The sequence below is a fragment of the Pelodiscus sinensis genome, chromosome 5 (assembly GCF_052426305.1).
Source record: "Pelodiscus sinensis isolate ZL-2025 chromosome 5, ASM5242630v1, whole genome shotgun sequence".
In the NCBI taxonomy this organism is placed as follows: domain Eukaryota; kingdom Metazoa; phylum Chordata; order Testudines; family Trionychidae; genus Pelodiscus; species Pelodiscus sinensis.
The window spans coordinates 115588863-115615541 of NC_143056.1; the positions used below are offsets into that span (position 1 = coordinate 115588863).

A 26679-nucleotide genomic window follows, 5' to 3' on the forward strand; every position below is an offset into this window, starting at 1 on the left:
GTTCAGTCACGTCAGGTTGCCACCTATCTGGTTTCTGCTTGAGTGACCAGCTGCCATTTGATAAGTCCTGATGTCTGCATTTTTATGAATCTGGAGAGAAGAGGAGGAATGCGGGGTGGAGCCGTGGGGGAAGAAGCAGAGCAGCATGGAGGCTTCAGGGCCATAAGAAAGGTGGCAACACTAGGGTGAGCTACACCAGCTGAAGATCTGAACATAAGAACAGCCACACAGGGTCAGACCAACCATCCATCTAGCCCAGTATCCTGTCTGCCGACAGTAGCCAATACCAGATGCCCCAGAAGGAGGGAACACAACAGGTAATTCTCATGTGATCCCTCCCCTGTCACCCACCTCCAGACAAACAGGGCAGGGACACCATTCCTATCCATCCTGGCTAATAGCCATTGACGGACCTAACCTCCATGAATCTATCTAGCCCTTTTTTGAACCCTCTTAAAGTCCTACCTAAAGGAGTTCCACAGATTGACTTTCACTGAGTGAAGAAAAACTTCCTTTTGTTTGTTTTAAACCTGCTGCCTATTAATTTCATTTGGTGACCCCCTAGTTCTTATATTGTGGGAATAAGTAAATAACTTTTCCTTGTTCACTTTTTCCACACCAGTCATGATTTTATAGACCTCTGTCATATCCCCCCTTAGTCTCCTCTTTTCTTAGCTGAACACTCCAAGTCTTTTTAATCTCTCTTCATATGGAACCTGTTCCAAACCCCTAATCATTTTTGGTGCCCTTTTCTGAACCTTATCCAATGCCAACATATCTTTTTTGAGATGAGGTGACCACATCTGTTTGCAGTATTCAAGATGTGGGCATACCATGGATTTAAACAGAGGCAATAAGGTATTTTCTGTCTTATACTCTATCCCTTTTTTAATGACTCCTAACTAGAGACAATCCAAGTATCTATAGACCGAGACATTCCATTTGCTTTTTTGACTGCCGCTGCACACTGAGTGGTTCAGAGAACTATACACACTGACTCTACATCTGGTCCTGTGATGGAGTGTTTCATTGTGCTGTCTTTTGAAATGAGGTATTTGCTGGGCAGCTACTTTCTGCTGGTGTCAGGTGGTTGGTTTTTTTAATACATATTTTAAGTAAACTTTTATAAAGAAACATGTTGCATAATACATAATCCATGAAGAGGCTACTGAAGCTTTCATAAGAGGGATAGTCCCTTTACAGCAACAAACAATGGGCTTGCTCCTATAGAAAGTGCCATAATATAATTTGCCTTAGTTACATATACAGGTGGCCCCAGTGGGGCTGACAGCTACTGGAGGCCCTTGGGCAAGATGTGTGTGTGGGGCCCAGCTCCATGTCCCTGGAAGGCGTGGGGCCTTAGAAAGAAGGGTGGGCCCAGGAGTAGCCAGCCAGCCCTCAGTGCTGCCTGGGTTGCGGTGCAGCCTTCAGAGCCACATGGAGTGTACGGCACAGCATTCCAGTGGCAATTCAAAGAAGGCCTGGGACTCCAGCCACAGTAGCAGCGGTGGTGGCCTTTGAATCACTGGGCCCTGGGGCAACTGCTGCCTTTGCCCCCTACATCAGCAGGTCTGGGTGGCCCTAAAACATCCTATAAAAGTTGCCCTGTGACATTCAATGTGGCTGTGTCCTTGTCTGAAAGGGCCATAAGATGCTCAAACAGAGCTACCTCAAAGATATGGATGAACCATTAACTGATGGATAAGGCCTTCTCTACCTATATATTTTTTTAGGATTTACTAGGGGGCTGTGTTCCCTGCTTGATATGCTCACCAACCCTCCTCTTGGCCAGGGAGGGCCTGGGGCCGAGGCTGTTCTGGCACCGTCTCTTCCCCTCCTTCTTGGCTGCCAGGGAGGATCCGGGGCCAAGGCTGTTCTGTCCCCATCTCTTCTGCCCCTTCCTGGCTGCTGGGCAGGGCCCAGGACTAATGCTGCACCAGCCCTGGCTCTTCCTGCCCCCAGCTCTGGCCCTCCTCCCGCCGCTGGGCGGGGCCGAGGCTGTACCAGCCCTGGTTCTCCCCCAACACCCCCGGCTCTCTCTGCCCCCCACCCTCCGGCCACCAGGGAGAGCTGAGGTCACGCCAACCTGGGCTCTACCCCCCCACCCTCCCATGCCAGGTCCGGCTCTCTTCCCTGGCTTCCAGGAGTGGGGGGTGGGGGAAACCAGGCCAAGGCCACGTTGGGGCTGAGGCCACGCCAGCCCCAATCTCTTCCCCACTCATTCCCTGCCAGGGAGGGCTGGGCCAAGGCAACTCTGGCTCCCCCCAACTCCTGGGAAGGGGAGGGGAGGGCTGGGGCTGCAAGCAGTCCCAGCTCTCCACGTGGGCCCTGGAGAAGGCCAGGCTGGGAGCAGCTGGGGCTTGGTTCTTGTGGATGCAGAGTGACATGATGACATCTCTGTTGTCCCACAGGAAAAAAGTTTATATCGAGAGAAAGAAATGGAAGACCTAGGGACATATAGTGCTCGGAAGGGCTGACATGCCAAACTAGAACTTTAGCGTCAATTCCACATCAAAGAAAATCACCCCACCTCCAGCAAAGGGCAAAACGCTGCTCTTGGGTCTTGACTCCAATACTTAGCTCTGTATCAGAGCCATAAAAAATGGAATTTATGCTAAACTACATACCCAGCAGATGTGAAATGCTCACGCCGTTCCATACAAACTAATTTCAGCGATGTGATATCGGTACATTGACCTCTTCCTTTGTACCAGTCTGCATGTTGAATAAGGCAAACAATGCGGTGTCTGCTGTTAAACTTCGCCCACAAGCTCATTCATTTTCCTTTCTTCTGCATGTTAGATTTTTTGCAAATAACAAGATCACATCTAGCAAATAAAAGTTAGCGTAACTGCTATAAAACGGCTCCTGTCACAGGCAAGGCCTGCATTCCAGAGAGCCTGACTAAATATTTACTTTTGAATGGCTCATTTCCAAAGTCCAAAAATAGATCATGATACAGGACTACAAAATATCCAGGTCTGTCATCTATTTTTTTTTCCACTGCCCATTTAGCATAACCTTTTAAATCCTTAGTAGTCTACTATTCACACAGCATTGCTCCTGGCTGGCACGCAAAATACTGTTGTGTGCCTATGTAAAGGTAGAATTGTGGCTATTTAACACAATGGCCGCCCATCTTCAGATGCAGCTCACACTTCATTCTTTTTGGTGGATTTATTGACAATCTGGTTTGTGTGGTCTAATTCGGGAGGCCCTATTACACTCAGTTAGGGCTCGCGAGTGACTGGACTGCTCAATTCAGATTTTTATTGTTCCTTTAGTTTCACGTTTCACAGTCCACTCAGCTGGGCATTGAGACTCCCTCTGATCTAGAATTAGTACAAACTGGCACAAGGTATTGAATGGAACCTCTCGATTAGGCATTGGCCTGCACCAGACTGTGTGACTGCACTTTTTGCAGATGCATTTGCTGAAGCCCTTTGGCTATTTTAACTCCATGGCTACCTGGTCCATTCATTGGACAGGCTCGCTAACTGTGTGTGTGTAGGGGGGAGGAGGGGCTGGTAACAAGGACAACTGCCCCAGCGTCCATCAATTCAAAAAGAAGCCAGGGACCTTTAAATTGCCCCCAGAGTGCCAAGTGGCACGTCCCAGGGCGAGACACTGAGTGCTGTCTACCCCAGTCCCCAGGGGCAGATGACAGTTTTGCGGGGCCCCAGGCAGCATAACTCTGCGGGGCCCCCCCCTTTGCCACGGCACATGCGCTGTGATGCCATGCGCATGCGCGGTGGCGCCACGGTGCATGCGCAGGGCTTTTTTAAGCGCGGGGCCTGGGGCGGCCACCCCGTTCGCCCTGCCCTATATCCGCCACTGCCAGTCCCGCCCCTTCTGCCTAAGGCCCCGCCCCTTCTGGGTGCACAAAGACATCCCCCCACACCTTGCTCAGGGGCCTGGCGAGGCTGTTGGCTCCCCTGATTATGTGTCAAATGTTCTGAGACCAAGGACTAGTTCTTGTTATTGTCTTAGATAAAGATCTGCAAATGCCCCCTGTTCAGGAAAATCCAGGCCCTCAGCCAATGTACAGGAAAGGCTTCAGAGAGATTTTGAGAGCAGCAGACTGTTGTGCAATCCCCTGGTGAAAAATGTAAGTGATATCACTTTTGGAAATGTAGACAAATTACACAGGAGCAAATGTGCACACATGGTCATACAGAATTATGCAATGAGACTACACCTGGGAGTAGGGTCCGGCATATGAGACTTGAGCAATGGCACTGGACCAATTTCCCCTTCCCCCTGCCTGCCTTACCCCATCCATGCCCCTCACTGCCCCAAGCTGGGGCCATAGCTGGGGCCAGCTGCGATCAGAGCCCCAGATTGGGGCTGATGGTTGGGGCACTGGGGACTGCAATAAAGCCATGAGGCACCTCGGGCCAACAGCACAGCCTGCAGGCCAGTGGACTGGGCCCCCAGAAGCAGCAGGGATGTAAGATATCTTAAATGGAGCCTCCAGAAATGGAGGTACCCATGATCACTAGTCACTTTTGAAGACCTGGGGCACTGCTTTTATTGGTGTCGGGCAGTGTTTCTCAACCAGTGGTATGAGTACCCTAAGGGGTACTCGAGAGAAGTCTGGGGGGTACGTCAACACAACTGAAATTTGGAGAAAACTGAATTTTTGTTTTCAGTTTTATAGCACTTTATTATTTTCGTACTTTTTACACCCAAAAATGTCATTGCCCGCTCTACTACAATGAAGTTATTTAAACAAATGTGTTGTAAGGATAGAAAAAAAATTGTGCGTCTGAAAACTGTAGGTATTGGGGGTCCTTATAATTTTTTTTTAAAAGGGGTACTTTATAAAAAAAAGGGTTGAGAAACACTGGCTAGTAGGTAGTTTAGACTTGAGATTAGACGAAGGTTTCTAACCATTAGAGGAGTGAAGTTCTGGAACGGCCTTCCAAAGGAAGTAGTGGGGGCAAAAGATCTATCTGGTTTCAAGATTAAACTAGATGGGTTTATGAAGGGGATGGTTTGATGAGATAACATGATCTTGGTAACTAATTGACCATTCATTATCAGTGGGAATAGGTCAATGGAGGGATGACAGGAGTTACTATAGAGAACTTCCTAGTTCGAACTACCTAGTTCGTGCCACGTGTAGCCGCGCGGCACAGGGTTCGAACGAGCGGGGATTTAAAAATGGTGGAGCCCCACTTATGCAAATGAAGCCCGGGAAATTCAAATCCCGGGCTTCATTTGCAAGTGCGGTATGCCTACATTACCCCGCTAGTTCGAACTAGCGGGGTAGTGTAGACATACCCTGACTGATGAGTCTTGCCCACATGCTCAGGGTTTAGCTGATCGCCATATTTGGGGTCGGGAAGGAATTTTCCTCCAGGGTAGATTGGCAGAAGCCCTGGAGGTTTTTTGCCTTCCTCTGTAGCGTGGGGTACAGATCACAGCTAGAGGATTCTCTGCATCTTGGGGTCTTCAAAGTATTTGAAGGCTTCAATATCTGAGATATAGGTGAGAGGATTATTCTAGGAGGGGTGGGTGAGATTTTGTGGCCTGCACTGTGCAGGGGGTCAGACTAGATGATCATAATGGTCCCTTCTGACCTTAAGGTCTATGAGTCTATGTAGGGTATAGGCATGCACTGTACTTTGCACGCCTGTAAAATGAAAGGGCCTTGCTCTAACAAACTGAGAATCTAACACATGCACATACGCACCCTGTCCTAGCTCCAAAGCGATGGGACAAGGTGCTATGATCCAGTGACTCCTTGATGGCAGCTGGAAAATGTGTTACAGGGATGCCTCGATTCTGGTACATGCATTCTGGTTCATCAAGAATGTCCTGGGAGGTCTTAAATGAAAGCCAGTTTCATGCTGGTCAGTAATAGCATTGTGGAATGTATGTACACGTACTAGATAAGGAGTTATGCATATATATAAAAATATGTTTTTAAGTCTGTATTAAGCAGGGTTGAAAAACTTGCTTTCTGTCAGACAAAAAATTTTTATTCTTCTGTCTCTGCTAAGATATCAATTAAGTACTGTAAACTAACACAATGGATACTATTTACATATTAAGTCAATGGAGAGAGTTGAAATCAACAAGAATGCAGTATATAGGAAAGACAAGCCACAGGTGGTTAGCCTGACTCCAAGTACAACAATGATCTTTGAGGCTATAAGTAAAAGGTAACGCTGACACACACGTCCCTTTTATTCTGCCCTGAGGAAGTAATGTAGTGTGCATTTACATTCATGAAAATAGGATCTCAGCTAACCTTGGTGGCTATTTCTACAAAGATATTGGGTGAGATAAATTTTTTTATCAGGAGGTTATCTTGATAGTTATGTTTACTGTCTAGAAAATGTGTTATGATTTTGTTTTGTGTATAATCTGATCTTTCCAATATTCTAATTCATTAATTCATAATAAACTTGTTTTTATTTTCACCATAAATATATCTCCGTGCGATGGTATTGTAGAATGTGCCAATCCCGGGTTGACTCACTAGTTTGTGCGCAGTAGTTTCTTGGGGACAGCAGACCTTCTATTTGTGTGTGTTCAGTGGATAAGAGGTTGGACATAACAGGGAATGCTTCAACACATTGGTTTTCCAACTTTTTATCCTGTGTGCCCCATTCCAAATAGTGCAGTCTATCGCCTAACTGAGATAGGGTCCTAATACGCCTATGATAAAATTGCCTAGTCTTACTAAATAAAGCGTGTTGTCTCCCATTACCAGATTTTTTGTGCATCCTGATGAGAGCTCGTGTTCCCGAGGAGTATGCAAACCCAAGTTTGAAAACCACTGCCTCAGAGGAAGCCAGGGACTGGGCTACACCTATAGTTAGTTTGCAAGGCAAAGAAAGGGCTGGCAAAACCCAGAGGTGAGCGGCTGGGAGGCTGCTATTCAGTTATGCACAAACAATTCTTCCTCAGGTGGGAGATGGGCCGAGGAGAAAGCGACCCAGTCCAGTGACCTGAGAACCATCCCCAATGCAGACACTGAGAGCAGAGAAAGGCCGACCAGGAAAGGGAGGTTTCACAGAGAAGTGGGTTTTGCAGAGCAATTGGGAAGAGGGAGGGGATCCTTGCAGTTCCTCATTTAGGCAGAGGATGGGCACTAGGGTACTGGTACCTTGTGCAAAGTTGGGATTTGCTGCCTTTGCAACCACTCCATACCCATCCTTCCACCAAGCTCTTCTTTCTGCCAGTTCCTTGGCCACTGCCCCTTTCCCTTCCACCTCAGGGAGGTGCATTTCAGTCCCCAGTTGTATCCAGAAGCCTGCAGACTGGCTCAGAGGAGGAAGACAACCTCACCGCTATCCGGTCAATGTCCTCGGAGATGTGCCCCCCAGACCTTTTTGTGACCCCATTGCTACAACTTTGTGACCCCACTGCTACCACAAGCCTCGGAGTGTAAACGCCTCCCCCTATACATTACATTTTAAACAATATTTAACCCCGTTTTAAGTGCTGGAGGCGAAGCGGGGTTGGGGTGGAGCTAGGGAGGTACTCCTGAGCTGGCACATGGTGGGGCTCCGGCGGACAGCTCACAACCCACATGTAACAACCTCACAACGTGCCTCGGAGGGTCGCGGCCCCCAGTTTGAGAACCCCTGCCTTAGACTACGTGGCCCCAAATCTACACAAGCCAGGAAATACAACTAAACCTGAATCTGCACCCCGTCCCATCGTGCCTTTCCCCACATCCATGAGATATCAGGTTGCTTGCAGTGTGAACACCCTCTGCATGGTGGGGTAATGCTCAGTGCCAAAACACCAGCCATTCCCAATACACTAGAGGACAGAGGCAGGCGTGATATCCTGCTCTTATGCTCAGCAGCACAGGGAGAAGAGCACAGCGGAGTAACAGAGCTCCCTTGCTAAGGCAGGGCAGGATAGCTCAGGGCATGCCAGGTGGCTCTGGGAATGCTGTGCTCCCGCAAGGGAGTACGGCACAATCGCAAGCCAGCTGAGAGCACGGTCGCACACCCTCGCTAGATCCCTTTTCTTTGGAGCGATGAAGTGCCTGAGACACAAGAGCTGAGTTAGGCAGGAATCCTGTCTTGTCGCTAAGTGAATGCATTGTGACTGGTGGAAGAGAGGACACTTTCTACACCAGCGCTCACCAACCAGTAGATTGGAGCCTCAGACAGGTGATCCTGAGAAGTCTGGCCAAGAGGCTGTCAAGTGTCGGCACTTCATCTGTCCCTCTCAACACTGCCATGCTGCTCCTGCCCTCTGCCTTGGAGCTGCCTTCTCAGCCCCGGGAGCCTCCTGCTTGCTGTGCAGGCCATGGGAAGAAGAGGAAGGGCGGGTCTGATGTCAGGGTGCCCCTCCCTCCACCCTGTACCCCGTCTCCACAGAGCAGAGGAGGGGCAGAGATGGAGACAGTTCACTGGCTGCTTCTGGGAGTGGTGCAGGGACAGGGTAGAGGTGAGCCTGCCTTAGCCCCCTGCACCACCACCCAGAAGCCACCTGTAGTAAATGGTGCCCAGCTGGAGCCTGCATTCCGAACTCCGGCCCCAGTCCTGAATCCCTCCCGCACCCCAAAGCCTGATAAAAGTGAGGGAGGGGGAGGGAGGATGGAGTGAGCAGGGGCGGGGCCTTGGAGAAGGGGCAAGAAGGAGGCGGGGCAATGGTGTTGGGGTTTAAGGTAGATCCTGGATTGCACTTAATTTCAAAAAGTGATCTCATGCTTAAAAAGGCTGGAGACGCCTGTTCTACACATTCTTCCCCCACCCCCGCCGGTGCACCACGCAGCCTAGGGCAGGATTTGGCGGCAGGAATGAGAGGCTTTGCAACACAAACACTGCACTGAATGAGTCTCTCCTTATATCTCAACACACTTTTTTTAAAATTCGTGTTGGTGTGACAAACAGCCAGGTAAAAGACAAGCTTCAACAGGCATCACGGGCGTTGGTGCTCATGGAGACAAACCTCTTTGGCGTCCAATGGCAAAGGAAGCATTCACACGCTGGATGTTTCACATAGCTTTGGCATACACGCTTCTCAAAAGCTGCATTGGTGTATTGGCCAATAGGAATTTTTCAAAGGGTATTGTTATGAAACAAAGCCTTGTGCCGAGCCCTTCCAGCTGGATGCAATTCACATTACTAGTCTCCCTGGCCTCATTTTCTTATCCAAATACTACTGTAGATTTACCCTGGGAACAGAAGTGGACTAAAAGGGAAGGAAGAGTTAGATAGCAGCAGGGAGGTGCCAGGGGGACTGACATCCAGGGCTCCAGTGTTAAATGTTCAACTAGCAGCACGCCCAGTCAATTTCTCTTCAAGACAGACCCAAGAAAACCAACAATAGGACACCACTTGTCATCACCTACAGCCCCCAACTTAAACCTGTCCAACACATTATCAATAAACTACAGCCTATACTGGAACAGGATACTAAACTCCAAGAGTCTCTGGGAGACAGACCCATAGTCTCCTATAGACAACCACCTAACCTCAAGATGATTCTTACCAACAACCACAGGACATACCACACTAATACCAACCCTGGTACCTTCCCTTGCAACAAACCCCGTTGCCAGCTTTGTCCACATATTCACTCAGCTGATACCATTATTGGACCTAGCCAAGTGAGTTATAAGATCAAGAACACATATTCCTGCTCATCCAAGAAATATAACTTTTTGTGCTATCATGTGCCGAAAGTGTCTGTCTGCTATGTACATTGGAGAAACGACTCAGACACTTCGCCAAAGAATCAATGCCCACAAAACAGATATTAGACAGGATCACAAAGAAATAACAGTTTCTTGCCATTTCAACCAGAAAGAACACTGTCTCAATGACTTGATTACCTGCATCCTGCTTCAAAGGCCTTTTAAGACTACACTTGAAAGTGAATCCTCTGAACTGTCATTCATGCTTAAATTCAACACTTCACACCTAAGCTTAAACAAAGACATCAATTATCTTACCCATTACAAAGATAGATTCCCCAATTATCACCTCTAATATCATTAGCTCACAGACATTTACCTCCCCCCCCCATACCCCTTCTGTTCTGAAATTTGATTTGTCCTTTTCATATGTGTTCATTTTTTAAATTGTATCCTTTTTTTATATATGGTTGTGACAATTTTCTTCCACTATTTGAGCTGAGGAAGTGGGTCTGGCCCACAAAAGCTCATCACCTAATAAACCATCTTGATAGTCTTTAAAGTGCTACATAGTCCTGTTTTTTTGTTTCAGCTACCCCAGACTAACACGGCTACATTTCTATCACCCCTTAGGCAGTAATTATTGTCTTACATTAGAAGCCCCAACTGAGACCAAGGCCCCATTTTTCTAGGCACTGCATACTGCATAGTAAAAGGCCATTCCTGCCCCCAAAAGTTTACTGTTACATTCACACAGGAAGTATTAGCACCTCCATTTGACAAGTGGGGAACTGAAGCAGAGATTGACTTTCCCAAGGTCATACAGGAAGCTTGTGGCAGAGCTGGGCACCCATCCAAGATCTCACAAGTCCTATTTCAGTGCCTTAGTCACCAGGCCAGCCTTCCTCTCTGGTTTGTTTTAACAAAGAAACAGTATTTCCCCTGCCTTTTGATCCCTAGCGACACTGCCGGAGTTGCAGTCCAGCCATGACATTTTCCATTAGTGGGAAGGCCAGATTGCTCTAGTGAGTAATGAGCAGACACTGGAATAGTGCACAGCCTGTGTATCGAGGGTTAAATACCACTCTCTGAGATTTGCATGCTATTCCCATCAACGTCAGACCAGAATCCAGCCATGAGCATTTTGGTCTTTCCATATAATCCTCAGTAAGTCCATTTTTATTATTTCCAGGTTTCTAGCTCTTTCCATCGCAACAAGATTTCACAACTGCTGCCCTATCAACAGAGCCTTCCAGAGAATTATCTCCAGATAAATACCCAAGTGTGAAGCATAACTGGCAAGAGATGCTACATTTTAAAGCCTTGGTGTGGGGCTGCTTAAATGTCATAATTTCTCAGCAACAGCAGCCTAAGAAACACAATGTACATTGGTTACAACTTAGGCACTAAAATAAAGTCGCTACATTCAGCCTCCAGCCACTCTCTTTCTGAATGCAGGCATGACACCCGCCAGTCTGCAAAGCAGGACTTTCCTGTCTCATAGCATAGGCTGGATAAGGCTAAGGGTTGTCCTTTCCCATCAATCCCTGGCAGGTTTCTCTCCATTTCCCAATTTTCCTTCCCCTGATATAATTACAGTGCAGCACCTTTCCCCAGCCAGAGGATAGGTTGAGGCTACACAGATCCTTCCACTACAGTGCATATCTCCCGGTGCATTAAGAGCAGGCTATGGAGTGATAACTTCAGTGCGCTCACTGACAACTCAACCTTTTACATTTCAGAGGTTGAGAGCCAGGCTGGGACCTCCCATGTTGCTGACAGGTATTGCGCCATTTGAATGATTTCTGATGTATTTAGGGAGGTACATTTCATGACTGGACAGCTATTGGATTCACAGAGTTGCCTGTGCTAGTTCTCAAGAATATGAGGGAGGGAAAACCTCAAACTGATCTGTATCATGACACTAGCTCAGACATGCCCTCGCCCTGGGGTATCCTGTTTCTGTGCCAAGTACAGCAGAAGAGAGCCAGCCATGTAAGTAAACAGTTGGCCTGCTTTCTTCTCTTTTCCCTCTGAGTCTGGCTCCCACCTGACAGCAGATTCTTCTTAGCTAACATCACATCGCAGCAATGCACATGCTGGGCTCATGCAATGTCTGAGTTCAGCTGGGCAGACCTGCTTCAGCCAGGTTGGTATTTGCACTCTGACTTGCTCCTCAGACCAAGAGGGGCAGTGTGAACACAAGGCTGGGTACCTGAGATGCCTGAGTGCTAATCACAATGCTGATGCTCACTCCCTCTGTGGCCCTGGGCTATTCAAAATCTCAACTGTTGATCTCTTTGTTCCCACCTGAGATGAGCTTAGACCAAACCCTGCAACTGAACTTTGGACAGAGTGTGTGGGTTTGACATCCAGATGTTGCAACTCCATCTCTGCACTGACTCCCTGGGCTGCATCCTATTAATTTCTCCATCCCTCACCTTGTTATCTCAAGCTGAATTACCTGATAGCATTTGACACATCTTTGGGATGCAGTCTGAAAGACACGGCATGAAATAAACCTAATACATTGCACGCTATCAAAGACATAGATTAGACTATAAAAAAAACCCACTGGGGGGAGTATTAAAGAAATCGGCATCGTGTTGCCATGATTGTAAGCTCTCTTGCTAGGAAAGGTGCTGTGTTTTTGCGGCCACTGCATCTGGGTTTTCCATGGCATGAATTGAAATATCCACAAAAGGGAGCTAGGTTTTTAATGAATGAATGCATGAATGAATCAATCTCTTATCTTGCACTTAGCCTCATTCATACTGAGTAGCTCCCTGGAAAGAGGAAACGTTTATCTGCAATGCTAGAGTTATCAAACAGGGAGGGGTGGTTGTCAGCAGGTGCCGTGGATTTCAGAGAACAAGTCAGGAAATCCCCTCCGACTCAGCACAGCCAGGGTGGCAACTCTATTGTGTGGCCTGCTCTACGCTAGGAAATTAGGTTGGTACAACTATGTGGCCCAGGGGGTGAAAAATCCACCATCTAGAGTAACACAGCTCTACCAACCTAATCCTTAGTATAGACAGCACTTGGCTGACAGGAGGTCCTTCTCTGCCCATGACTACATTCTCAACTGCTTTCATCAGACAGAAGTCTTGCCTCATGGTTACAGATGTAGATATTTTAAACCAGGGGGGAGGAACTTTTTTTGGGTCAGGGGCCATTAACCCACAAAATAATCAGTTGGGGGCTGCATGCAAGTAAAAAGCGGGGGAGGGGGAGAGAACCCCTCACTGTGGCCCTCAACTGAGGAGAAAGACAATCCCCATATTCGCCTCTCACACCAGGGCCTAGGGGGACCCAACTTAGTAGATTGTGTGTGCTCCAGCCCCCAGGGGAGCAGCAGGGGGGCTAGAGCATCAACACGGGCTGCCCAATGCTAGAGGGGCCATGAGCCTCAGGGGCTGGATCCAGGCAAGCAGAGGGCTGCACACCCGTTTTAAACCACCCCCGTTTTAAACCATATCAGTCGTTAGTCCCATGTTAATTAGCAAAGGCTTCCAAAGCAAGGCTATTTACTGCCCCTTAAAGAAGGTGGCTCTCACATCTCCCTCTCCTACACCAAAAGGCCAGAGCTAACACTACTTATGTTTTCTTTCCCCCAAAAGGCTAGGACCGATGCTGCACCTCAAGTCATATTGAGACCACAACCTCAAATCATCATGCAAGATGCATAGAGAGATGCAAGAGATTTGCACTTTGGTGCAAATTGCTTTAACAACTTCGGCTTTTCGTTTGCCCTGAATGTCAGTCAGATATATTACCACATGTGCTTGCGGTCTCTGAAGGGTTAACTCAGCGCAAAGTAGTCTCTATTCCAACTCCTATCTGATAATTCTCCTTGACAAATAGGCCATTATTCACTCCCCCTTTCCTGTACAGTGGCAGGGAGCAGGAACTACCATGACAAGCCTGCGCTGAGATTCCAGTACAATTTACTGGCAGACTGGACCTCAGCCACAAGTATCTCACCCTCCGAAGTTGCTTGACAAAGAACAAAAGACTCTTTGTGCCAGTTGTCACCAACGCAAGCTATTTGGCTCATGAGCATCATCATCCCAGGCTGAGAAATACCAGAGTTTCTATTGGAAGTGAGCGAGAGAGATTCCAGCCACCAGAATGGTCACTATTGTCTAGAAATAGAGTGCCGACCCATGACCCTTTGCCATGTTCCAATCCTTGCTTCCCATCTTCACCCCTTTAAAACACCCACGGATTTTCCAATCCTCCGGCGCAAGCAAGAAGCTATGAGACATTCCACATAATTCCCCACTGGAACATTGTATAGCGCAGTTACGGGAAAGAAATATGATTCTTCACTACAGGCAAACAACCTCCTCCTTTTCCCCCTTGAAGAAGAAAAATAATAGCCTGCCCCCCCCTGCAAAAAAGCCAAAACCCCACTGCAATAACATTTAATAAGAGACCAAAGGGGGTTTGGCCAGGAACATCCTGAATTCAACAGAATAATTGTTCCAAGACATTTAGATCTAAAAACAAGTCACTTTAAGACTAAGAAGCCTCTTTCTCTCAGTAAAAACCTGGCAAACCCAGTGTGAGGAAGCAAAGGTTCCACTGTGATCTTGTTTAAAAGAGGCTGGTTGCCACGAATTACAACCCCAGAAAAAGGGATGAAATCCATGTAATTGCACTATTGAAGCTCACCATGCCACCTTTGGAAACCATGCCTGCCTCATTCCTTCATACTAACTTAAGAGCCCTGAAACATTATGAAAATATTATGCTTCTAAACCCCCATTCCATCTACGTGTTCTAATCCAGTTGGTAGATGAACAGAAAAGGACAATGTAAAAAACCAATACATGAAATGAAAACAATTCTGGAGCACATAAAGCTCTACGGCTCAACAATTCAAGACTGTCCCAGATCCTCAGCTGGTGTAAATTTGCCTAACTCCAGTGTTGATTTATACCTTGGAGGGTCTGGCTTTCCAATCCCACCGCACTGTTTTAAAGACCAGTGGATAGAACATTCTTCCGTTCCTATTGCAAACTGGTGTACAGCACTGTTGGCTACTGCGAAATGGCAGCCATGCCTCACCTGTTTGTATATTGTTTGTATGTGGATGGGTGCAACAGGCTATGCTGTGGGTGAGACTCTCCAGCAAAGTGATACATGTAGCACGCCCCTTACGTCACAAGAGATCCATCCAGATGACACTGGAAAATCACCACCAGTTTTAACAATCACAGCTCCTTGGCAACAGCTTCATGCAGTTTGGGTGCAAAGCAAACAAGTGCAGCGTTTTTTAGAGGAGCAAAGACAGGGCTTCTCACTCCAGTGTCTGACTCAGGGTCAGGACTCAGGAAGTGGGGCCCTGCCTCCAACTCTCCCTGTGAGGCTTGGAACAAGTCACTCAGTTTCTCAGTTCCTCCATTTCCCCATCCGCAAAATGGGGATAAAATATTTCCCTATCTCCGAGGGGCGTTGCAAGGATAAATCGGTTTATGTTTGTAAAGTGCCGTGAGAAGCACAGACTAAAGTTGCTGTAGACCTTCCGCACTGATTACATTGGCGGTAGCCCAAATTATGTCAGCTGAGGAACAGACCCATTGATTTCCATCTCCCTCCCTAGAACACACATATTTAACCACCAAAAATATGAACAGTATTACAAACAGCCAAGAGAGAACATTGGCAAGCTTTGGGAAGGGAAATGCAGAGTGGGCAGAAAACTCCACTTACATTCTTCTTCTGTGACATCACAACAAAAGCCCTTTCCTTAATGGCAAGGGGACCATGTTCATTTTTCTCTAAAAACTGAAAGCTTGCGAAAGGCGAAGCGATTGTGCCAGTAAAAAGACAACTGGAGCCTTCTATTACAAACGTGGAATGTGTTAGGAGGACACAGAGTCCTCGAATTGTTTAGCCTACGTCACAGCCTCACTGCCAGCACAAGTTGTGAAAAGAGGTTGGGAGTCTGGTTAGGCACCAATTGGTGAGATTTAACTCTACTGATGTCGTTCCATGGTAGTGAATGGCTGTGATGATTTGTAAAGAGATGTGGAGCCCTGCACCTTAAAGCTGATGGTTGAAATACAGCTGGGGTCTGTAGTGATTTTTACAAGTCTGTTTGGAGGTCTTAGTTCAGTTGCTATTAGCCAAATGTTCACTTTGTAAAATTCACAACCACGGTTAGCAATTATTGTCTATGACAGCAGCCGGGACAACCTTTGAATTAGCACAGAGGCAGGACTCCTCCCTCCCCTCAGCCTTAGGGCACAAATCCAGGTCCACATTTTGCTAGCACTAAAGCTGTTGTTTAAACATCAGATTATCATTCCTAGTGTCATGGACCATCTGGCCTTTGATAAGGTTCTGGCTAGTATGTTCCCACAGAGAGACTGAGGAGCAGCTGACTACTAAGAAAGACTTATGAGCCAGAGCTGCCCTCCATAGGAGAGAGGTGAGACAACAAGTTTAATAGATTTCCTTAAAAGCTGAAATTCAAAGCAGAGAGATTTTACCAGATCCAGAGCCAGTTCACTTTTACAAGGGTAAGGGCCTGTCTACACATAGAATTATTGCTGATTAACTCCTTCTAAATTCATAGATTTTAAACCCAGAAGGGACCACTGTGATTAACCAGTCTGCCCTTTGGAATGATGCAGGATTTAGGACTTCCCCCAGAATAATTCCTGTTTGACGTACAGCATCTCTTTTAGAAAAACATTTAATCTTGATTTTAAAATGGCCAGTGATGGACAATCTACTATAATGCTTACTAAATTGTTCCAATGGTTAATTACCCTAATGTTAAAAATGTATGGGTTTCACTTCAACTGCGAGCCTCTGGATTTTGTTAATAGTCTGAAGGGCCCATTACATGTAGATACTGAAGGGTGTAATCAAGCCAACCCTTAGCATTCTCCTTGTTAAGATACATGGAGGTTTACAGCTTGTGTCTATCACTATAAAGAATGTTTTCTAATTCTTTAATAATTCCTGTGGCCCTTCTTGGAACCGTCTCCAATTTTTCAACATACTACTTAAATGGTGGATAGCAGAACTGGATACAGTGTTCAGCAACAGTCACACATGATACAGATTTCAGCAACAGTGCCAATCTAAAGGTAAAATAACCCCTCCATGGATCACTTTAACTCTTTTAGTCACACTGTTGCTTTGAGAGGACTGTTATTCCTGAATAAGAATGTCTAGCCATGGGGTTAATCAGGGAAATGTAATCAGATATAATTATGTGGAGAGAAGTCTCATAAGTATTCAAAAAATAAGAGCCAAGGATTTTCCAAAGTGACTAGTGATAACCAACTCGGGACACATTATAGCAGGGATGTTAGATAGCGTGTATTTTAGTAATTGAGTAGCCACAACAATTTTTAGCTGGCTTCCCCCAAGAAACAGCTCCTGCCCAAGCAATGGCTCCTCTGTAGGAGGCAGCAAGTGGAGGGGGCAGGAGAGAGCTCTGTGGAGCTGGCACGCACAGAGAGAATCGGCTTAAAAGACAGCTTCCTGTGTGTACTGACTCCTGCCTGCCCTCCTCACCCTCCATGCTGCTGCGTTTCTATCAGGAACAACAGTGTGTCAGTGAGGTGTGGCATGCAGCTCTGCAGGATCCGGTGCTCCCACCTCTACCTCCCCTTGCTGCTTCTCATACAGAGGCAGCGAGGGGAAAGTGTTGCATGTAGTCATTTGGATTAACCGATAAGCCTCGGTTAATCGTTTAAACAGCTATGCAGTAACATCCCTACATTACAGAGGCCTGTCATTCAGACAGTGCTGAGCTACTGCCCTCTGCACACCAGGCCTCTTTGAAGTGTCACAAGTTGGGCACCCTGACAAAGTTGTTTTTTAAAGTCTTTCCCTTGGAGATTCAAATCTTCAAATTGTGAGCAAACGGAACTGAGCAGACAGTGTAACTGAGGCAGCTTATGACAGCAAATTGTAGGGACAGAATGGTGTAGGCATCACAAAATTTTCCTCTGAGAATCCAGAAGGGATGAGGAGTCTGAAGTCAGGGCAGAAAATCATGGTAGTCACCCCTTTTTCGCTGGATAGCCTGAGCATTTCAGCAACCTTTTCAAAACATTCTCGCCCTCTAGTGTGCAAAATGTCCTATGACAAAAATGTGTTCCTTCCTTTCCCTTTTAAAGTACAACCCTTCCATGCTGTACTGTGGACTAGCAGCTGGTATATTGTTAGGGGACATTTTCAAATCCATGGCTGATATTGCTAAATAAAAAGCATCAGAAATCTGAAAACTTCTTTGACAAACAGACAAAATGTGGCACGGAAGCACAAGATGGAGAAGTGCTTGTATAATACAGTGTTGAGGGTTACAGAGATACCATGTTAAATCATTCTGCAAAGACTCTTTCCCCCACCACACAACTGCAATGGCATGAAAATGATAGGCTGAGAGATACAGAAAGGAAAAGGAAAAACCCACAATCCTGCCAATTTCCTCTAAAGAAAGGTTCCATCCATTGGGAACTGTATTATAGTGCACCTTGTTTTGCAAACCTATACTACCTGGAAAAGTTTTTCCTGACTTCAGATGTTGATCATTAAGGGCCTGATCCACTGCCCTTTGAAATCAGAGGCAATCTTTCCATTGGCTTCAGTGAGAATTTAATCAGGCCCTCTGTGCCCTAAATAACAGGGATTTGTAGCTGTTGTACTGGATTTAGTGCAGTGGAGCTCAGCCCTCCTCCTTCCCCCTCTCCCACAGGAGGGAGCTCCTGATGGCGCTCCAGCCCCGTGCCCTGTCCCCGCCCAAGTTTGGAGGGCCACAGCCGGCTTCCTGCTGGGCGGCGGGGAGAAAGCCCCAAGCCTTGCTGAGCGATTGGGCTCACAGGGAAGAAATGGAGCCCGACTGCGGAAACAGCAATGTGCGGATGCACTGCCTAGAAAGCCTTTCCCCACTGCTCACATTGGCTGGAATCCAGCCAGTGGGAGCAATAGGTGGCCGTGCCCGGGACATGGTGCTGGGAGAGGTGCAAAGGCAAGTAAGTGCCCCCCTGTGCCCAGACCCCATACCCCACCGCACCTTTGGGTCCCCTTCCCCCCCACAGAGACCCTGCACCCACAGCCTGCTCCTGCATCCTCCCTTCCTCCTGAATCCTCCCCCCCCCCCCCCGGCCAGACACCCTACTCCCAGACTGCTCCTGCACCCCACTTTCCTCCCAGACCTCACCCCCTCACCCCGTCCTGCTGTTTACCTCCTGCCCAGATCCTGCATCCCCATCTGTATCCCACATGCTGGCAGCCATGTCCTGCACATTGAACCCCTCATTTTTGTTCCCACTCCAGAGCTGAGGGAGGTCCAGAAAATCCACTAACCCTGGAACCCCAGAAGAGTAAATCTGGCCTATGGGAAGCCCTGAACCTTAATCCTCCCTGTCCCTCCCCCAGAGCATGAGAGGAGAGAGGTGTCTCAGTTGGGGGCCACTTCAGTGAGGGTTGGGTTTTTTGTATCGTTATTTTGCTTCTCATTTGTGTGGTCCCCAACTGATTTTTCTGGGGGTCAGTGGCCCCTGACACAAAAAAATGTTCCCCACCCCTGCCATAAATAAAGAAAACATGGAAACCTTTTGTGTTGGACATAAATTAATATTTTACTTTATTTAAAATAAAGTTTGATAAACTAACATGAAAAAGGTAAAACTCTTAATCTGTTTCATAATTTAAATTAATATTTCTTTTCTTACTGAATAAATTTAACCATTCTCCCTAGCTGCAGCACTAGCAAAATGGCTCAGACATAATTGTGTAATTAACAGCGAGTTTCCATTAGCAACTGGTGGGCCGCTGAAAGGTTTGCACTGAGCCAGGTGGGCCACTGATTTAGTGTAACTGTAGAAACTGATGTCAAACTGTTTTTTGCATCTTTCTAAACTATTTCCCTCACTAATATCCTGAAGAATCACAGAACATTCTTGAAATGGAATTTAATTGAACTGCTTAATGTTTAGTTAAATTAAATGGTGCCCAGATTCATCAAAATAAAACCAAAACAACATGAACCGGCATAATAACTGTTGTGTATGGAATTCAACTACTGAAGCAGGAGAAGAATGAGTGCAGGTCAACAGTGGCATCAAGTGGACAAAGACTTGTTAGCAACTTTGCTTTCTTCTAGCCGGAAGAGATCTCAACTCCTGTTAACTCTGGTGCCACATAAAATATTGTAAAATACACATGGAAGAATCATGGGAATTTGGCTCAATCTGCCCCCGGGGGAAGATGAGTCATATTTCACCTCTCACCTCCCCCCTGTTATCAGACTAGAGCTGTCTGTTTTGTGGGAAAGATCAAGATGCTGGTTCGTATCTGGGGAATGAACTCACATCACCAGGGCCCCGCAAATTTGCTCCAGTGAAAGAATGGGAGAAGGGAGGCCTGCCCGCCAACTCTTTTAACAAAGCATGATGGGAAGGTTAAGACTGAGGCTGTATAACAGGCAGGCCTTTTTCTTTGTGAGTATGGAGGAGGACAATGCTGAGGAAAAACAGGGCTGGCTGTTATATTGGAAGGAAAACGCAAGTCTGGGTCCAGAAGGATTTTTCCACTTGGAACACCGTTTAGCTATCTCAGGTACTTATATAGTATCTGAGGACCTCACATCCCTGGACTATGAACCCCATTTTAGAGACACAGGAACTGAGGCCCAAAGAGACTAAGGCCCAAAACTTAGGTGCTTAATTTCCAAAGACATCACAGAAGTGGGCGGATGAGGTTCTGTGGTCTGTCGTGTGCAGGAGGTCAGACTAGATCAGTGTTTCTCAACCAGTGGTACGAGTACCCTTAGGGATACTTGAGAGAAGTCTGGGGGGTACGTCAGCACAACTGACATTTGAAGAAAACTGAATTTTTGTTTTAAGTTTTACAGCGCTTTATTATTTTTGTACTTTTTACACCCAAAAATTTCATCGCCTGCCTGGCTACAATTAAGTTGTTTAAACAACTGTGTTGTAATGGTAGAAAAAAAATTGTGTGTTTGAAAACTGTAGATACTGGGGGTACTTATAATTTTTTTTAAAAGGGGTACTTTATAAAAAAAAAAAAGGTTGAGAAACACTGGACTAGTTGAACATAATGGTCCTATCTGGCCTTAAGCCCTAGGACTCTATTCCATGGACATCATGAGAGGTGTGTATGTGTGAAATACCACACATTTTGAGCTGACTTTATTGCATGACTTACTAGAGAAATGGAATCAGGACTATCAAACTTCTTTTTAGAAAATCCAGGTTTTCTATAGCAGCAAGTGGAGATACCCTAGACATGATTAAAAATGCCAGGTAGGATCTCCCAAATATCTAGAAAGAGACTTGGGAATGATCAAACTTGACAAGTTTGGTTACAACAAACTCACTCGCTCTTGTTTTGGAGGGAGGGAGGAGGAGTCTGCCTCATTTGTCGCACTGCCCTTCTCCTGGTCCCCTGAAGCTCTGCTCTCCACCCTAAGGGCGCACATTACATTAAGCCTCCCTCTAAGAAAGTTGTGATTTGTGAGCTTCACCCTGCCTGAGATTTAAAGCTCTACCAACACGGTTTTTAACAGCACTGAATGAGGACATAAGAACCTCCAGACTGGATCAGACCAGAGGTCCATCCGGCCTGCTATCCTTTTCTTCCCACAGTGGCCAAAATATAATGGTGGTAGCACCCAAGTGACAAAGCACTCAGTGCTTAGGGAGTTAGGGGACATGCCAAGAGCCTGGACTTGGATTGTTTGTGTCTTTTAACTAACTTTTTAATCATTGCTGCTTTTAAAGCAACGGAGAGATGGATATTAGCCTTGCTTGCAGAAACGGGGACTTACATCTTGGCTTGTTTAGAACAAAAAACAGTAGCACATAATTGCACAGACAACAAAGGGATGGAACCCTGGACATTAATAAGACACTTTTGTGTCTTCATGGCCACACAAAGTCTTTCCCCCACATGCAGCACTTCCAGTCCTCTCTGATCCTTGGCTCAGGGACCATTGAGGTCATTGGGCACAGAAGGCAATCTAGGGTGGGGAGAGGGCAGATTTGGCGTGCACTGCCCAATGCTGCTCCCTGACCAGTGAAGTGGCCCACAGGAGACCATTCTAGCCACTGTGAGTTAGAGAAACCCTGTGGCTGCTCTAACTTGTACCAGGGGCTGATTTGGCCCCAAGATCAGGCGGCAGCAGCCGGAAATGGCACCCAAAGAATAAGGAAAGGGTGATATGTTTTTACATTATCAAATAAGGGGAGAACAAAAGACCCCTCGGCAGCTCAATCTATTGTTCTAACTGTAAGACAGAAGTGAAAACCAACTCCGTTACTCACCCAAATTTTGTGCTGAGTGTCCCGCCCAGGCATGATCCGATGATCACTCCTATTCCAAAGCAAAGTCCAAGCTTCCCTAATGCATCCGCACGCTCAGCAGGAGACGTCAGATCTGTAATGACCATCTGAGCACCTACACAGATATTCAAAGACACTGGATAAGGAACACTGAACTAAAAGGAACAGAGGTTGGAGTCTGAGTGATCACTCTACTCCCTGAGGTAACCCTGCACATGTGCAAATGACAGAGCTCTCCCAGAGGTCAGACCTTGTAACACTGAGCCAGATCCTCGTGCAAGACCCCACAGAATGGGAGCTGACCCCAGAATGTCTTTCTGGGGGGTAAGTCTACACTGAAGTTAAAAACTTGGCACTTGCCAGTTCCTGCTGAATTGGGCTCAGTGGTTGTTTAATCGCAGTGTAAATGTTCAGGCTCAAACTTCGGGATCCCCTACATTGCAGGGCCCTAGAAAACAGGCTCCAGCCCAAACATCTATCCTACAATTAACTAGCTCCCCCCACAGCCTGAGTCAGCTGGCATGGGCCACCCATTGATTTTTTTTACTGTAGTGTAGACATATGCTTAAATGCAGAAGACGCTTTGTGCATCCAGCCCAGAGTCTAGCAGTCAAAAGAAGGGGAAGATTCAGAACCTCTTAGGTCAGGCCAGGGCAAAATATGGCCCAGGGTCCGGATCCAGCCTGCCAAGCCACCGGATTCGGCCCGTGGATGCAGCGGGAGCCTCAGACAGACTCCCTGCTTGCGCCTCCCCCCTCCGAAAAGCAGCTGCTGCGGCCATTTGTCTTTCTCAGCTGTGAGCCCGGGGGAGAGGGGAATGGTGTTTCATACGCTGCTCCTGCCTCCAGCACAATCCCATTGGTGGATTTCTGGCCAATGGGAGCTGCCTATTTGAAGAACAGGCAGTGTGTGAAGCACCCTTCCTCTTCTTTCCTCAGGTTCTTAATCACTAGCACACATGGCCCCCGCAGCCTGTGCTGGGGCGGGGCAGGCAGAGAAGCTGCCTGAGAAATGTGCTGGACTGCTGGTCGGGATTCACTCAAAGGTAAGTAGGTCTCCCGACCAGAGCTCGCCTATGCCCCCCAGCCTCCTCCTGCCAACCCTCTGTCTGCCCCCGCACTCCTGCCCCACTTCTCCACATAACCCAAACTCTGTACCCCCTCCTGAATCCATATTCCTCCCAGATCCTGCACCTCAATCCCCTGCCATAGGTCACAATCCCCTATTGCCCTAGGTCACATCCCAAACTCCTATACCCCTCCTGCACCTCAGTCACCTGACCCAGGTTACAATCCCCTCCTGCCCTCAGACACAACCCAAACCCCTGCACCCCAAACTCCCTCCCAGACTCCATACCTGTTCCTGAATCCCAATCCCTTACCTGAAGCTCCCTTCTGTCTGCACCCATCCTCCATCCCAGACCCTGCACCTCCTCCAGTAGTATCATAGAAGAGTGCAGCGTTTGCCACTTTCCAAAATCTTGGAGTGCCCCCCGCCCCCATCAAAAATTATTGCCACCCCGTCTTAGGTGGACTAACTGCTAATGGGCATTAAGTGCTTTACTGGCTTAAACCAGCTGTATATAATCCACATTATCATGGTGAGGGTCTTTGTCCTCCCACCAGCGATACTCCATGAGCAATACGGCTGAGCATCTGCTTTGATGTTTTTTCCTGAACACAAACAGCTGAAGCAAAACAGAACGGCGTGGTGAGAAGGAACGCCCGCATAATGCTGCCTGCCATGCAGTCGTGCAATTTGTTAGACCGTGTGTGACGGCATGTTGCTAAAAATTATTCTGGGAAAGTTCTTGCTTGAGTGAATGCAACTGAAAAATGTGAAATAGCTGCAGTGCAGTGAAGGATAGGTGCAGTTTATTTTATTGATACTGTTCATTCCATTGGAATGAATTCTGATCTGCTAAAGAGACGCCGCTTTTGACACTATACTAAAATTAGGCCATGGAAAAACCCAATCTCCCACTACAAGATGCAAGGAGTAGAGCCAGGGAGCTTTTGATCCTATCCCCCTCTGGAGTAAAGGGGGAGGACAGGCTAGGAGGGAACAGAGAAGCTCAGGAATCATTAGTTCTTTCTCTGAGATGAGGTGTGCGCTGGAGAAGTTATGCTTTTAATAACAGAATTGGGGGTAGGCAGGAGCAAAATAGCCTGTGGACTGCTGCTCTTTAAAAAGCATGGAGGGGATGGTCTTAAAGAATAGGACCAGGTGGATGAAAATGCTGGGAAGCTGAGGGCACTAAGCAGCAAAGCAGTGGAAATGGAGGCTGGACAAGGAGAGGTGCCTTGGAAAGGTGCATTGATGTGGGGTGAATTAGTTTATTGAGGGAGGGGGGAATGAAGATCTATGGCTTTAGGGGTACCAGTAAAGTAGCCGAATGCCCAGGTGAATGGGTATCAGTGAAACCTTTCAAGCCCAAGGAAAAATAATAACTATGCTTAACACATCTATAACATCTTTCATATGAGGACCTCAGAGCACTTCACAGACATTAACAAATTAAACTTTACAGCACCATGGTGTGGTAGGGTGTGGCTGGGAGGTCAGCACAGTCATCTTCTATTTTAGAAATGGGGAAACTGAGACACAGGGAAACCAAGTTGCACAAGAAAGATGTCCATTTGCGTCACTGTTGCTACCACTGTTAATTGCAACAAATCTTGTACAACATCTGTCATGTAAGCGGCTCCAGGGAAAACACATGATTTGCTAAACATGATTTTCCTGTTTACATGCGTGGATCACCTTTGTATCTGAAGTTATGAATACTGGCTATGCACTTGTCTCTCCAGCAAGTGGGTTGTTCCTGGGTGACCCCCTCTGAATAGATTTACATCAGGACTATGCATCAGTGTGTTGATGGCCCTTCAAGGAGAGTCAGCTCACAATGGGCCTTGGAAGAAATTCATCCTGCCTGGTAAACCTTTCCAGTGGACCCCTCAGAAAGAATATGAGCAATGGCTGCCCCCGTGAGTGAGCAAAGCAGGTAAGGACATACGATAAGGATATGTCACCCTGGACTCCATCTTGAGCCAGTGACTTTCTATTCACATGGCAAAGGATATTAAGGACCTCAGGGTACGTCTACACTACAGCGCTAGTTCGAACTAACTTAGTTCGAATTAGTTAATTCGAACTAAGCTAGTTCGAACTAACGCATCTAGAACTAAAAACTAGTTCGAACTAGCGTTTTGCTAGTTCGAACTAGTAAGTCCACATTGAGTGGACTCTGAACAGGGCTTAATGATGGCCGGAAGCAGTGCCGGCAGGGCATAAAAGGAGGACTTAGAGCATGGAGATACTGTCTCAGGCTAGCCGAGGGCTGCGCTTAAAGGGTCCCGACCCCCACCCCGGACACACAGTTCTAAGGGGTGCCCCGCTTGCAAAGAAGTTCTGGCTTGGAGTGCCCTGAGTGCCCACACTGGGCACATCACACCACTCGGCCATCAGCCCGGCTGCACTTGCCGCAGGCTGCCATCTGGGGAGAGGGAGTAATTGGGGGGCTGCAGGAGATCTTCCACCCCCAGAAGCCCGCAGAGCCAGCCCAGTCCTCCCCATCGGGGGCTCGTACCCCATTCCTCCCTCACCTCCTTCCACTTGCCCTTCCCTAGCCCCCCTTCTTATTGATGTACAAAATAAAGATAACGTTTCTTCCAACATTGACTCTGTCTTTATTGAAAAAAACTGGGGGAGACTGGGAAAAGGAGGTGGGAGAGGGGAAGAGAAAGGCTGGGAGAGGGGAGGGCAACTAACATGATCAGGGGTTGGGAACAGGTCCCAGATGAAGAGAGGCTACAGAGACTGGGACTGTTCAGCTTAGAAAAGAGGAGACGGAGGGGGGACAGGATAGAGGTCTCTAAAAGCAGGGGTTGGGTGGAGAGGGTGCATTCAGAAAAGTTCTTCCTGAGTTCCCATAAAGAAGGACTAGAGGACACCAAAGGAAAGGAATGGGTAGCAGGCTTCAAACTAGTAAGAGAAAGTTGTTCTTGACAAAGCAAATAGTTAACCTGTGGAACTCCTTGCTGCAGGAGGCTGTGAAGGCTACAACTAGAACAGAGTTTAAAGGGAAGTGAGATCAAGTGATGGAGGTTGGGTCCATGGAGTCCTATTAGCCAGAGGGTAGGAGTGGTGTCCCTGCCCAAAGTTTGTGGAAGGCTGGAGAGGGATGGCACGAGACAAATGGCTTGGTCATTGTCTTCGGTCCATCCCCTCCAGGGTCCCTAGGGTTGGCCGCTGTCGGCAGACAGGCTACTGGGCTAGATGGACCTTTGGTCTGACCCAGGACGGCCATTGTAAGCTCAGGGCTCAGTGTCGGGGGTCTCAGTGGACCCCCTTGATTTTCATGCACACCTGGTCCTGGGTGGCCAGGCTGGCAGCTCTCCTGCCCTAGACGGCCACTTTCCTGTGCCTAGTGCGGAGATCGTGGACGAGGTCCACGATGTCCGCACTAGCCCAGGAAGGTGCCCGCCTCTTGCGGTCCAGGGCAAGCTCCCGGGAGCCGCCAGCCTGGTCCCGGCAAGAGGGGGTGGGCTGGGGGGCATCGGGTGGGTGGCTCTGTGCCGTGCCAGGTGCAGGGTCTGCTAGCTGGGTGCTGGCAGGCTTGCACCTGGCACGGGCACCGTAGCCAGCCCGTGCCCCTTTAAGGGGTCCGGGGCCGGGAGGGGGGCATAGAGTTTCCCTGGTGTTGGCCAGAGTGGCCACCAGGGAAACCTG

At 47.6% G+C, this 26679-nt stretch overlaps 1 protein-coding gene across 3 annotated transcripts in view; it reads right to left on the reverse strand.

The window, feature by feature from the left end:
* Positions 1 to 26679, reverse strand: part of SLC67A1 (solute carrier family 67 member 1) — a 158591-nt gene that overhangs the window by 85296 nt on the left and 46616 nt on the right. For all 3 annotated transcript variants that reach the window (XM_014579428.4, XM_014579427.4, XM_006134904.5), the window contains exon 5: positions 21931 to 22063. In XM_014579428.4, the coding sequence (XP_014434914.3) occupies positions 21931 to 22063 (133 nt within the window). The remainder of the gene's footprint in view (positions 1 to 21930; positions 22064 to 26679) is intronic.